This window comes from Triturus cristatus, chromosome 8 (genome assembly GCF_964204655.1).
Source record: "Triturus cristatus chromosome 8, aTriCri1.1, whole genome shotgun sequence".
Classification (NCBI taxonomy): Eukaryota; Metazoa; Chordata; class Amphibia; order Caudata; family Salamandridae; genus Triturus; species Triturus cristatus.
This window is the reverse complement of record NC_140591.1, coordinates 752,380,491-752,396,100: the sequence shown is the minus strand read 5'-3', so window position 1 is coordinate 752,396,100 and position 15,610 is coordinate 752,380,491. Positions and strand designations below refer to the sequence as shown.

General features: G+C 41.2%; 1 protein-coding gene across 1 annotated transcript in view; it reads left to right on the top strand.

Annotated features, from left to right (window-relative positions):
• The window catches only part of CARS2 (cysteinyl-tRNA synthetase 2, mitochondrial), a 442,315-nt gene that overhangs the window by 164,572 nt on the left and 262,133 nt on the right, over positions 1 to 15,610 (top strand). The window contains exons 5-6 of the mRNA XM_085622177.1: positions 2,497 to 2,602; positions 8,225 to 8,308. Coding sequence (XP_085478303.1) covers positions 2,497 to 2,602; positions 8,225 to 8,308 — 190 coding nt within the window. The remainder of the gene's footprint in view (positions 1 to 2,496; positions 2,603 to 8,224; positions 8,309 to 15,610) is intronic.

Here is a 15,610-nt window from a genome sequence, read left to right as displayed (position 1 = left end):
AGCTATATACATAATATAAAGCAACTTTTAAGTCTTCAAACTTCTGCTTTTCAAAGCAAAATAAGAATGAAATTAAGTATAAAAAGGTTTAGACAATACCTCAATAAACTAACAATCTCACTATAAAAGGTCTAGGGGCACATGTGTCATGCATTTTACCAGTTGCAAACGGCCCGATTCACAGAATCAGGCCTTTTTGTGACCGGTAAAATGCATTTTGGTATGTATGAATTCAAATTTGCGATTCAGCAACAGGTTACCGAATCGCAATTTGGAATTGCGAATACATACCGATTCGGCATTAGGAAGGGTTGTGTTTATAGCGTCCCTTCCTAATATCGAATCGCAGCGGTATGTAGGAATGTTTTGCAACCGAAATGCGGTTGCAAAACATTTGCATTTTACCACCTACTTCAAGTAGGTGGTAACCCATTTGCAAATTGTAAGGGGTCCTCAAGGAACCCCTTTCTCTTTGTGAATGCTTGTAAGAACTTTAAAGAGCTGGCAGTGGTTCTGAGGGTCCACTGCCTGCTCTTGAAAAATGAAAAGAAAACTTTTCATTTTTCTTTTTTAAATGCAACCTGTTTTCCTTTAAGGAAAACGGTCTGTATTTAAAAAAATATATATATATATTGCTTTGTTTAAAAGGAATCACAGACATGATGGTCTGCTGACCCCAGCAGGCCACAATTCCTATGATTTTAGCGATTCCAAATAGGTTGCAAATTGCGAACTGCCTCAAGAATATTAATGGGGTAGGTCGATTTTAGACCCATTAGGAAATACTAAATGAAACTCGGGGCCATGTATCAGAAAGTCATTTCGCGATTACCAAATTAGCGATTTTATCCAAATCGCTATTTGTTAATTGGAAAATGCTATGTATGTAAGGAATCGCCAAAGATTTTGTGATTCCTTAATATTACCAAAAAGCGATTTACTAAATAGTTAATCGCTATTAGGTAATAGTACTCCACTCGTTGCTAAGACCCTAAAGGCCCATGGGTGTGAATGGTTTTTCATTAGCTAATTTGCGATTACCTAATTGGTAATCACAAATTAGGTATTGCAAAGCCAAGGGTGCCCCTCGAAACACCCCCCCCCCCCAAAATGTGCACATTTAAAGCGCACACAAGCCCTAGGAACATGTGTGCGCCACATGGCACTTTAAAAAATACATTTTTGTTTTTTTTTCTTCAAAATTTGCACATGGTTACCATCGACTTGAAGTCGATGGTGATATCATTTTCCTAAATGCACAGTTTGCATTTAGAAAATGCTTAGTTCATGTGGTAAGGGAATCGCAAATTGCGATTACTTATTTGTAGTTGCAATTTTAAGTAATCGCTATTTTTGCAATTACATAAAATTGCGACTACAAAGCCTTTCATACATCTTGAAAGTCTATTTTGCATTCGCAAAGGCCGAAATTACCGATTTGCACCATTTGCAAATGCAAAATTGTTTGATGTAAGTGGCCCATGGATTTTCATACGTTCAAATAGCGATTACCTAATTACGATATACAGAGCATTGCAATTAAGTCATTGCTATTTGAAATAATGATACATGTGGCCCCTAATGTTTGAGGACCTGAAGCAAAGCAAGTCCAGAAACCTTGCCTAATTACTTCACTGATGTTGTTCAAATTAAGGGCATCACAATCCTTCAGAGCTAGAATCACTCTCGTCCTTGTCTATCATTGAATGGAAGCAATTGATAAAAAGAATTTCAAATCAAACTTACCGCAAAAAAGACATTGATTATCAAATTAATAATACAGTGACTTTGTTCACAGTTCCTACTCAAAATATAATTCATCATACCTCGATACTAATTTAGAGGCCGAAAGAAAAAGAACTATTTTAGATTCAGATCATTTTAAATTCCTCTTACTCAGTTAAAAAAAACTTGAAATCCTCATTTAACAACAACGGATCATGTTGGCTATGTAGCTATAAACTTGAAAATAGGACATATTTTCTGTGTCTGTCCTAAATTGCTAAACCTGCTGAAACTATATCTTCGGAAATATTTTAACTAGTCACTAAAAAAGCAAATAAATTCTGTTTTACTAATCAAACTTGTTTTTTTATGTGTGCTAACCAGATTTTTAGATCCAGCCTACCTTAAAGCCTTTTTAAGGATTTAATTAATGGATCTCTTTTTATATTTAGACAGTTTTACTTGTTGGTGGGCTTGTTTATTATTTATTGGTTATTGATTACATTGTTCTTTATATAGTTTTTTTATTGCTGTTTAGTAACTTTTTATCTTATGTATATTTATTGTAATCACTTTATGATTAATCCAATTAACTTGATGATAGCAAAGATTTAACAAAATTAAAATGTGTTGCATTAATTTGGACCGAGATTTTTGTGCTTTACTTGTCCTTTAGGAGGACAGTATATGTTGAAACAGATATGATTGTTAATCACAACAGCTATGCCACATATAGAAGAGTGATACATGTGTTTATCTTCTCTGCTAAAGGTTCTTCAACCTACAGTCTACATGAGGGTGACTGATAATATTCCTCAGATAATATCTTTCATAGAACAAATCATCAAGAACGGACATGCTTATGCAACCGCGAAAGGTATGCCTCCTGGGAGTGATCTGATATTCATTGTTTATTATGTTATTATGTCTTAAATAGGAAGGCTTCACAGTTTTAAGGTTACAACTCTGAGAACTCAGAGATGTTAATATGGTTGGGTTTTTCTCATCTGCACTTATATTTTCTTTTATCAATATATTTAAAGAGAAAATACATTATGCAGCTATCATCAGTGCTCATACCCAGGAAAACGAAATCAATTATAACTACATCAACATTAGGATATGGATTTTACAAGTGAAAATATAATAAAAATGTCACCTCCATATCTTTTAACTGCATATCATAACATTCTTATATTGTGGGTTTTTCAGATGCCTATTACACAGGAAAGTGAAAGCTATTGGCAATTGAATGTGATGTGGTGCAAATGCCTGGGCCAAAAATGCTGCTTTCAAAGTTAGACAGCCCAACTTCCCCCAGGTTTGTTTTCTGGAGGTTCTTCCTCTGAGAACATTTTGGTAAAAGCCAGCTTCTTAAAACTTGTTGTCTAATGGCCTTAGATTCTGAAGAAGTGCTCATAAAATAGTCCAACATTACTGTGGAGTATGAAGATGTCTGACACTTCTTGGGATGTATGGATACATCACCACAAGAAAAGCTTAACAAAATTGTAGGAAAGTTGTGCATTTTCCTTGAAAATGGAATACAAATCCATAGCTAATAGTCATTGAAAAATATAATAATGCAATTTAACTTGGCCTTTAATTTGAAAAAATATCTATAGCATCTTTCTTCACTTGTACAGCCCATTTCCCTTTATATTCCATTCTGCCCCTTCCAAGTAGATTCTCTGTCATCTCACTCAGAATCTATTTGACTCTACAAAATCAGGACTTAATCAGCAGTGTAAGGCAGATCCCACAGGTTAATATGAAAGTAGCACCATACGGATCACAGAGACCTTCCACGATGAGTTGGTTAACAAGTTCAACAACTTTTATACGATGTGGTCTCAGACAGCAGTTCTGATATCATCTTAAAATGTTTTATTTTTGTGCTTCTGTCGACCAGTTAGGAAAAAAACAATGTTTGTTTATGAAAACTTAACAGAATAAGTGCTATGTGTTATCATAGTATGGCAAGCAAATTGTTTGCAAGATCTTGGATGGTTGGACTTAAGGATTCAGGCTTGAGTAGGCAGCTATAGGAACCCGGAGGACTTGTATCGGTTGTGCAGAGCTGCAGTTGCAAAATTGTGCTGATTTTCGTATTGCACAATTTAATCCTCTCCAGGGTCCGGTGATAGGTTGTTTCTAAAGAAGGCTGAATAAGGAGGGTCGGACTTAGGAAGAAGATCCTGTGGAGAATTCTGAGCAGTAGCTTCTTCACAATAGAGCCTAAGGACAATCCTAAGTATCACGTCCTGTTGGAGTCTGACCACATCCCATAGGAAATGGAGCCTGAGTACCAGCAGTCAGGAAAACTCGTGGCAGGACTGACATTCAAGTCAAGACTAAGGCAATGTACGTGCAGGCAGAGGGGCAAAGTCTATAACAAAGATACAACTGGAGGATATCCCTTGATGTGACGAGGAGAGGACTGTTCCTACTCTGGGGACAGCAGATCTGATGGCTATCAGACCCAAGGCATTTTGGACTTGAGAGGAAGACATGGAGAGACAGATGGGTCCAGAAGCACTGGAATCTAATCAAACAGAATGATCATAGCTCAGCAGATCAACTATCTTCAGACATTGAGGGAAACAGAAACATTCAGGGGCAAAAAATAACAAACACAAAAAATAATATAACAAAAATAGCAGCTTTCACAAACAGCTCAAATGTCACAAGTAGCAGAAAAGTAAGGACAATTTCCAGTCCTTTCCATACTTCTTATAAGAACACAGAAAAGAAGATAGAAGAGAGAAGAAAACCTACATTTTGAGATTGCTAGAGAAAACAAATGCAAACACAACCAAATTCAATGGCAATTTTGAGAAATTCCAAAGTTGAAAAGTTTGTACAGTATGTCTCATGCCTAATGGGATATGATTTCTTGATTTGTAAAAGATTGTAGAAAGTTCAAGTTTTAGAAAGTTCCACTGGGGCTATGTGCTAAGAATATTTAAAGCACGTTCTCTTGAAGATCCCCGTTTTTCAAGATAAAAGCATAAAAATATAACTAAAAGTGTATTTCTCAGTTATACACCCCATAAAACCACTAAAACAGAATTCTCGAGGGATCAAGAAAGAAAGCACAGTTTTGGCTTCAGATGGCACCAGGCCATTTTATACAACATTTGTGCTATGCCTTCTCAGCCAGGACTATACAATCATGGACGAGTTGGATTTATAAGGCTGTAACGTAATTTTCAGCAGTGATAGCAGTCGTTACAGATAAGAGACCATGCATATTCTGTGACACAGTTGCAACTGATACCTGACTGATCTTGCAGCAGAAGAAACATTTGAATCACCCATACGATCTGAAAATGCATTTTCTGAATGCATATCTATAAACCAGAATAAGATAAATGTAAATTTGAGCATATTGGGATGAAAACATTTAGTGAGCATGGTATAAATTCTGGACCAAACTTGTTAGTGTGTTTTTTAGATAAATGTATTAACGCTGTTGCTTCATGCTTCAAGCAGTAAACAGAATATAAATAGTGATCTCTGCACATTCTAGTGTTTATAACCTTTTTAAAGCAAACAATCCATCCCTTAAGGACAGCGGTTCTCAAACCTTTTTGACCCGCGGCTCCCTTGGTCCATTGGCCATTGCCCGTGGCTCCCCACTTTTACTTTTTTGGGAAGGTTGGGAGATGTAAGCCCAGCCTTGGGAGTACCTGCATTTTTCTTCCTGAAAATAATTGGGCTGAAGCTGATGATGATGGTGTTTCATATTACTAAGGCGGCACCTCTAATAAAATATTCCTAGTTACACTTCTTTTCCCATGCCTTTTTTTAGAGTATCTTCTCAAACTTTTTTAACCCACTTGCAGTCCTAGATAGAACCTGTATGGATGTAGGCCCCATTGCCAAAAGGTTTCTGTGTTTGAATAATATGTGCATGCACTTACATTTCTACCCATGTCATACATGCCAACACACCTGTCTCAGCAGGGTGACTCACAATTTTGTAAACCACATACAGCTTTATTTTTGCTGTCTCCTCCCTAAAATTGCCTCCAAATCAATGCAAGGCAAATAAATTCATCTGATTTTTTTTTAAATTGCCTCCAAATCAAGGCAAGGCAAATAAATTCATCTGATTGTTTTTTTTTGTTTCTTTTTTTTAAATGTCCCTCTTTCTTGCGTCCAAATGTTGACATTATGCCATATACTTTCCTGTGCTCAACAAGAGAGCAGGTCTGTCTGGAAATGTGTGTGTACTGAAAGAAATATGTACTGGAAGTACCTATGGTTCAAGTACAAGTGTCAATTCTTAGTAATACTTAATGTGTTTAATAGACAGGACAACTGTACTATCCTGATAACTTGTATTCGTGTAAAAGGCATTTGGAAAAAATCAAAACTATTAAGGAGTCTAACAAAAGAAATCGGGCATCTTCCGCTTACTTTGGGAGTGATGGAACATTGGGATCCAGTGAAATATGGAGGTCATCTCCCTTGACATGCCATCAGTTAAGCACTACTTTTACAGCTTTAGGCATGTCACTTACAAATCATCAATATCATGCGTTTAAATCTAATTAGTTTAGCTGAAGCCAACATACCCTTCAACATTAAATGCATTAAAGTGCTTGGTGCGCGGCTCCCATGGCTTGGTTTGGCGACTCCCCTGGGAGCCACGGCTCACAGTTTGGGAACCAGTGCTTAAGGAAGATAGGTACCTGGAGTGGGGCGGTGTCAGTTAAACATACTTGGCTACATTACTTTTGGTTTGTTTGGTTATAATGGCCTAGAAGTATAGTGACAGAGCAGGAACCTTGGGGTATCCTTCCCTTTATAGCAACCAATAATATCATCACCCGTGTCCCCAAATCTTTATAATCTTGCTGTTACATCCTCTGCTCTCATATATCACCCTCTTGGATGCCATACACCTATCAATGCCTCTAAACCACTGATCACTAGATGGACATGATAAGTTACCATTCCCTGTCGATGTCTCTGTTAGCTAACTTCAGACCCTTGGAGAAAAGTATCTGTTTGTATCTCGGCAAGTCAACGTCATTTGACACTGCTGTTAAGGACGGTAACGGGCAGCACAGTAACAGTTAGGTTTTCACTTAATTCCAGGATATCTGTGGTTTCTGCATGCATAGATTGAATGTACGAAGGTATCCTCTTCCACTAGACATTTTAGGAACAATCAATTGGGATATAAACTTCTTTTGGAAGCCTAGTTCTGCTGTAATAGGCACTATGATTTTTTAAAACTGTATTAGGAGGAGACTTGTCTGGATGGCCGCCTTCTACTTCCCATTCCGTGTCTTCTACAACCCCAAGTTCCTCATCACACTTTATTTTCAGTCGGTCCAAACCTTCAAGTGTTTTATTGACAGTTGTTTTGTATACATTGACATTGTTTCTCTGCAAATATATCCTGACAGCACTCTAGACTCCAGCAAGGTGGAGATGGAAATGAATGGCAACCACGTGTTTAATCTGGCAGTACAGGTATACTTTGTTGGTGCACAGCCCTTATTCTTTCTGAAAGTTCTCCAAGGATTTGATGGTGCCCTTGCCTGTAGTGTTCCCCAAAGGTATAAATGCCTTTAGATCCCAGAGTCTGAAGCCCTGCATTACTGTGACTTCTGATAATAGCCCACCCACCCACAGTGGGTGGAAGTCTCTCTTTTGTTGCCCGTCCAGCCAGTGGATGCTGTAGCGACATTTCACATTTTGGTTGCAGTGTATGTCACTTGAAGAAGGCCAGTTGTATGTCTTCCACGGAAAAGATCATGTAAAAATATCTAGGAGCCCATGGTCAATCTGGCCAAGAGGAGACTCGTTGTGTTACTCCTTCAGGGCACCCTTCTCATTAACGATCACTAAAATCAACACATGCACCGCAAACTGAGATTGAACCCCTTTGCCTGATCTTAGAAATTCACCGCCTATGAAGACTAGATTTTGATAGCTATTTAGCCACTATGGGCAGAATCTCATATAGGTTTTTCTACTACAAGGTGTGGGGCCACAGCTGACAATTCCGGTAGCATAGAACCTACAAGATAAGCAGGAACTCTCACTAGTGCATTACAATCACTAGTGCCTTCAGGTCCTTCACTGGAACAACCTGTCTTGAGGAGACGAGGTCGTGGACCAATGTCAGCAGTCCTCAGTCAAATGCTGCTAGAAAGAGCCAACATTGGGTAGCCGGCGGTCACTGGAGAGGATTCTCCTTGTGGATGGCAGCTTTATACTTCTTACTCCTCCACAAAATGTAGTCCCAACCTCATTTATCTCATGTGAACCAAGTGATAGGTATCTCTACAGGGATTTAATATTGTTTGCTGTTTTGAGAAGTTAAATCTGATCACCTCACTGTTACACGATTTAGAAAAAAATATACACGTTGTACTTTATTGTTTTCAATGACTCTTTGCTGGTCCCAAAAAACAAATGCTAACAATTCTGTCGGTCTAATAATACTTCTATATGTATTTCTTTTTCTACCTTACAGGCAATGTATATTTCGATATTAAGTCAATAGGCGACAAATATGGAAAGTTTTCAAGTGGTTTTCTTAACACAGAAGAGGAACTAGGTATGTTTTACAAAATATGTAATGTTACACACTCTTATGAACGTGTACAGCATACATATATTTAATGCTGAATGTTGGTTTCGTTATTTATATTGTTAAATTGAGACAGTTTTGGATTCAATGCTTAATATGCATTAAAAAAAAATAGGTGCGAGGGCACATCGCTGCCATGGCCGAATCCAAATTCCAAGAGTTGCTGAATATTCAGGGGGCCTGGTTTTGGTTCAACCTTATACCCCTGTCTTCCACAACTCTACACATCCTACACAACAATATCAAATCCTTACAGGTTCTTTTCCATCTCTGCCTTCTCCCTTTGTGACTGTTTTCCTATCTTTCTCTCCCTCCTTCCTCTCCCTTATCTTCGTTATTCTCTATTGCTTTTGGTCAAAGATGATGAAACTAAGTCCCGGTTCCCAAAAATGAGTGTGCATACCCAACATATGCAACCACCGACACAGGTTAAGAATTAGTTGGATTGATTTTGAGTGGTTAGTGCACCTTTCCAGTTGCTCAAAAGACCTCAAAATAATAGTTAGCTGCTTAGAAGGCACTAAAAGAGTAGCTCTGTTAGAGGAAGGGCTTTCGGTTTTGTATGTCCAGTGCTAATTTTAATAATGTCTGTTTACGCTCACGAGTAGGAGAGGAAATGTCCAGTCAGGGATCCTGTACACTGGTAAATTGTAATTGTGTGCACTAGGAAATAAACTTGTAGTCCTAGCCATGGTCTAAAGCGAGACTGGGGGGACATCTTTGTAAATGGTTGTTCCCTTTCGCTGAATACACAGGCTAGGTTAGCTGTTGTTCCCTCAGGCAAGAGTAATTGTAATTGCATTTAGATTGCACTTACTACCCCTGACGAGTTGTTGAAGTGCTTTACGACGGGCAGCACGCTGTTGCAGAACCCAAGGTTAATGGTTAGTTCAGTGTTATTGGTTACTGTCCTATTTAAAACTGGTTACCTCTGATTATGAAAGATTCTTGCTCACACGCTTTAGGTTGGGCATCATTCATAGATCACTCAGCTTCCCAGTCAGAAATGACTGGTCTAGACAGTAAATTAGATGCACATGTGACCAGTCATCAGCACAGTCCACTATGCATATTTTATTTTTCAGTAAATTTTACATAGTACAGAGGAAAAGATGGGTACTTCCAGTACTTAGATCACTTGGTCTGCGACAATGGCGTCCTGCATTTATGGTCATCCAATCCCTTAGGGTAGAACTGGTAATTTTATCTGTCTCTACGTTTTTAAAGTCTGTTTTTTCCTGTAGAAAGGCCATTTCTATGTGATCTCACTTAAATTGTATAATATAACTATTAGTCTTTTAATGTGCTTTTATGATTATTTTCACAAATAGTCAAATAAAGCTTGATTTGATTTGATTACTGTCACTTATTAGGATTAGTCTTGTGTGGAGAAGTGTGGCTCAATGATTAGAGCGGCAGACCCTGATGCAGAGGTCTAGCCCGGGACCAGGGTTCAATTCCCCGCCTCGGCGGGTCTTGGGCTCAAAAATTCCACGGACCTGATAATTCTCGCCTCGGTGCCATTCCAATCATGGAGTCCCACTCTGCAACTCTGGGCAATAGCTTGCTTAATCTCCACAACGGCCCCACAACTCTAAGGATGCCTGGCCTCCACCTTGGGGGTGCCCAGGAGTGGACGCCTCACAGGGAAAGCCAGGATGGGTTCCACAACGGTATTCGTACAAGCGCCTTGAGACCCTTGCGGGTGAGTAGTGCGCTATACAAGTATCAATTTACATTTACTTAGAGCTAATCATTCCGTGCAGTCATTTCAGGTTTTTTATGGCGGACTAAAGTAATAGTGGTTGGTTGTGATCATTAGTGCAGGGGGAAGTGTGTGAGATCAAGCACATGGTTAGTGGAATTAATACAGGAGTTAGAGGAGATTGGGTATTATTAGGTTGCATAGGTATGACTTCAGCGGAAGGAGGCGAGATAGTGATGTTGTAAATGAGTTGTGGGAAATTTGCTGAAATAGAGAATAATCAAAGGTGCATGTGTCAGAGTAGGTTGTGCTCAGAGAGAAGAGGCATGCAGAGGATGGAGGGGAAGGAGAGGGACATTAAGATAAAAGGAGTGCCGATTTTTTTTTTTTTATTATAAATGCTTTAATTGAAGGAGTTTTTTAATGCTGAGTTTAAGGAATGTAGTGAATATTGTTGAGACCCCATGCAGTTTGAGGATGCAAGGGTATAGAAAGAAACAACATTATTTACTTCCAACAATGGGGTTTTTACAGACAGCTTAGTTCGATGGTGCTATTAATGTGTGATCATTGATTTAGGCGCTCTAGTTATTTACGTTTATCTACAGTTTGCCAGACCCTTCCATAGGCTAGGTGTTGGTGGAATGACCTTAGTTAGTCAATTTGGTAGATGAGTTCCTCATGCTTTTGCATTTCTCAGGAAGTCAGAATAATATGGAGTGTATGCAATCTGGCATGCTCTGTGCTCCCAATTTCAAAGTGATCCTGAGCTTCACATGGCTAATGTACCGTATTCCTGTCATCCGCCAGATGAATTGACTGTTAGTATTAAGAACCACCACCACTTTCCAGTTACAGGTGCTAAAAATCTAAACTGAATCTAAAAGGTCCTCTGCAGGTATTAATGCAGTCCATGGCTCCTAGCATAATTTCCATGTTGGGATTTGTCTGGTAGAGACCAAGATGTTACAGAGGATTCCTGTCTTGACCTCCAGGGGATTCCTGTCTTGACCTCCCACAAGTAAATAATAAAATGTATCCCTTTCTCCAATGGAGAATCAAGTCCTCAAAATTGATAGTAGCTTTAGTAAGGGTTGTAATTACCCTTCAATTTCTCAGGATGGGGGCACCTTTCTTCTTCATGCAAAAATCATCACACTTACAGTAACCATGCCATCACGAAGAAATAACAGTATCTCTTTCACTTTACCAAAGATTTTGAGCTAAACCATGTCATCATTCTTTTTTTTTTACATATTTTTATTTGGTTTTGTAACATACACAGTAGTGGCAGTGGAACAATTAGATTTACAGCAATACAGCGAATGGCATCGGTCAGATTGGGGCATAAGCATTACATAGTGCTGAGGGATGCGTAAAGAGTAACATGTACGTAATTGATGAAGTGCAAAGTGCTGTTCAGTAGGCCAGAGAGGTTTCACCTTGCTCTGCAACAAAGCCAATAACTTGGGGGAGGCAATATAACCAGGGAGGGAGATGAGGGTGGTGCAGTGGCAGTGGCAATGGGTGGAGATCTGTTTCGTGAGTGGTATATGGTATGGGTGGTCACGTCGTGAACGGTGCTGGCACAGCTTAGGACAGCCCGCCAGCTGCGGGAAGTCTGCTCTGGGGGCACAAAATAAGGTGGGGGGAGGGCGGAGATGGGAGGGGAAGGGAAGGGAAGGTGCTGACGGACCAGTGGGTATGAAATGTTGCCATGGGTGCTAGCTGTGGAAACGGGGGTAATAATACAGGTGAGAGTGTTCTCTTGTGGGCATATCATTATTGCTCACTCTCTGCTGAAACTTCATTACGAGGGTGGCCCATTGGGGGAAATGCAATGCTTAAGAAGGTGCCAGATCTCTTCAGAGCAGAAGGCTTCTTCCTCTGCAGTGCCCCGTTTACACTTCAACTCTTACCATGACTGGGACAAAGCAGATAGATCGCCATCTTAATCCAACTAACCCGCAGCCCTGAAGCTATGGCAAAGCTGGGCAGAGTGTAATGGAGAGAAGTAAGGTCCGTTGTTATGTCTCGGCGGTATAGGAGCAAGTTGACTGCATACAATAAGACGGCATGCGTTCGGCCTTCTAAAGGTATGCCCCATGTTTAGCTCCCCCCCCCCGAAGCCGAATGGCCAGTGGCTCCAATAAGAGCCGGGGGGGGGGGGGGGTGAGGGGAAGTGGGCACCCTTGTCGGGTGCCCCGACCAACTGAGAAAGAGGCGGAGATGAGGGGGCCTAGCAGAATCAGGGATGTCTGATTCCAGTATAGTAATAGTGTACGCGAGTAGGCGTTTTCCAAATCCACGTACGGGCAAGTATTCGAAAAAGGTAATCCCAGCAAAGCGTATCAAATGCCTTCTTTAGGTCCAATATGAGACCAGCAGCATTTGAAAGCGTTCCTGGCCTTGTATATTGAACAGGCGCCATATGTTCTGGGACATGTTTCGGCCCAGGACAGACCTATTCTGGTCTACTTGTATAAGCTCTGAGACAACCTGAGAGTACCTGCTAGCGAGAATGTTACCAAGAATTTTACAATCGGCCCCTAAAATGGCTATGGGTCTGTATGATCCTAACAGTGTGGGGTCCCGGTTGGGTTTAGGGATGGAGACCAGTAAAGATTCCAGGAGTGACTGAGGAAGTTCTCCAGAACGGAGGGCGGTTCATACATCTATGTAAGTCGGGGTGAGAGGATTGTAGAGAAAGTGGCATAGTATTCCAAAGGTAGCCCTTCGAGGCTGGGCACCTTGTTATGCACTAGGTCCCGGATGTCTTGGGTCACCGTCTGTGTTGAGATCGGGCGTCTGGGGCTGTTCTTGTGGCAGTGGGGGTAAGTGGGAGAGTTATTTCAGTTGAGGAGGCTTCTGGGTGAACTTGGTAGGAAGCAGAGTAATAAGTTTGTAACTCCAGCAGAATCTCATCTTGAGAAAGTATGACTGCACCAGAGTGTTCTTGAATTTCTGTAATGGGGCTGGTAGAAGTGTCCTGTCTGACAAGCCAGGTGAGCAAGCGTCCAGATTTGTCTCCTTCTTCATGTACCTTGGCGACATGGGCTGTTAAGTTAAAATGTCTTGGATGTTCGAGGAGAGTGGCGTAGGTAGTTTTCGCTTCTGTGTAGGTTGAGATGACGGTTGGGTCATGATCTGCCTTTTTCCCCAATTCAGCAAGACGACTCTCTGCTTTGTTATCTCCCTTTCTGAGGTTCTACAGACCCCAGTTATCTACTGTATACAAGCACTTCAAATCTCTACCTTAAACGCACCCCATTCTACGGTTTTAGCGGTGGCTGTATTATGATTGTCTGTGAAAAATTGGTGGATTTGTGCCTCTTGCGATGCGTTGTAGATTGCGTCCTCCAGGCGGTCTCGGGGAAGGCATCCTGGCGGTGTTGGGGGATGTGGTGACAGTCATCTCAGGTCCACCACATGTGCGTCATAGTCGAAAATTATGCGCCCTAGGTAAAAGGAATGCCGCATAGGGGGGTCTCATGGAGTTTGAGCAAAGGAATTCTTCCAGCCGGACATAGTTTGTGGGGAATAGAGTGAAAGGAGAAACGTTTTTTTCTGGGATGTTGTGACCTCCAGGCATCGGTTAAGGACCAGTGGGAGCCTAACTCCGGACTCTGGCCACCTGTGCGCTGGGGGAGGGAATGTGGCAGCGGGACTGGGATCTGTCCAAACCATGGTACAACACAAAGTTGTAACCCCCGCCTAGGATCCATGGCACCTGGGTTTTGTGGCCTAAGTGAGCAGAGTGAGTGTCTCAGAATGTCCATTGCTTTGTGTTGCGTGCATAGATGCTGCCAATGAGTATGGGTCTGCCATCTAGGCGACCCTCTAGTTGTACATGCCGTCTGCCATCTCTGTCCACAGTAACGCTAATTTCCTGAAAGATGACACCAGGTCTGACCCATATCAGGGCGCCTTGCAGGTACCCCGAGTAGGTTATAGCATGTAGTGTGCCTCGCTTTCACTTACACAAGTGCCCCAGTTCTTCAGCTGTTGTGTGGGATTCCTGGAGAATTAAAACGGGCGCCTATTGGCGCTTAGTTTAGGAATAGACGGCATAACGTTTTTTGGACATGTGCATCCCTTACATGTTAAGGGTAAGGAAACTAATGTCTGTTGTGGGTATCATGATGACAGTGAGAGGGTGGATCAGGGAGTTGTTGGGGAGGAGGGGAGGAAGGCACCACCATCCCGTCTGCATAACCTACCCATACCATTTCATGTGTGTGGAGCCCGTTTGCCTCTGTTGTGTGTAAGTGAGGAAAGAAGGAAGTAAATAAACTGGGTGAAACTTTGGGGAACCAACTTGTGGAGCCTACCACAACTGGTGTTACGCCCAAACTGGTCGTAATGGAAAGGTACTTTCTATAGTTAAATGGGTGTGTGGCTTTGCCGAGAGGTAGGGCAGTGTGTCCAGTGCGCACTGTTTAATGGGTTGGGAAGTACATCGGGACCGGGGGGGGGGCAAAAAGTGGGCCCGGTTCACCCCATGGGAGTGGGGTGTACTAAGGAACTCTGGGTGCACCTGGAGACCAGTAAGGTGTATCAATGTAGAATGCTTTGGTTGCTGGGAAAATGTCGGGTTGAGCATAGTCGTAATAAGAGAGAGATTGAATGCTATGCTGTTATCTACATGTGTGATGATGCATGCAGGCCCACAGTGTTTGCTGCAAAAGTCTACACAATAGTGTAGTGCAAATGTTAGGGTACATAGCATTTGCCAGGTTTTGTAATGATTGAGGGTAGTGAAAGCTTCAGCACAGCCAAACAAGGTTGCCTGCGGGGTCACTGATGGAAGCGGTTGCAAATCCTGGGGGGTGTCGTCTGAGGCAATGAAGTCATCTTCAGGCATGAAGATATGTGAGCCAGTCTTTTCATCCGTGGATGCTGCAGTGGAATCCAGGTTGCCCGCTGCTTGTAAATCTTTTGTGCGATCTGCTATAATTTGTTCAAGGTCAGAAGAAGCGGACAAAGAAGGACAGTGAATAGTGTTCACTCGCACCTTACCCGTATGGCTTTGTTGTGATAAGTGCAGAGGGGTTCAGATCGCTGCTGAAGTTTATCTCCACTCTGTTGGTCCGTCCAGTCCCAGGCGTCTTTAGGGTCTGTGAAGAATGTAGTTGTTCCATTGGAAATTATCTTTTTTTTTTTTTTTTTTTTTATTCAGCAGAGCAAGAGGTACAAGGAAAAAAGAAAAAAACATTGCGAAGTACAATTAACATTCATATCATAGATAATATGGCTTTGAAATGTAGACAAAGAAAAAGAAGTACTAGGAGAAAGTGCAATGTGCCTAGTGCAAAACAGCAAAAGTACATATACACAAGTGCCAAACGTGAATAGTTGCAATAATATTACAATAAAGAACATTCGTTGGCATATAAAAAACGATAGAAAGACATCCATTAAAACAATTCACCACTTCAATAGTATAAAATCTATAAGTGCAGAATAGTTTCTTAATGAAAGCCAATCAAGACAAAGATACACTTCCAATTGAAAGTGCAATGTGCCATGTACAAACAGCAAAAATACAATCATCCAATCCACTA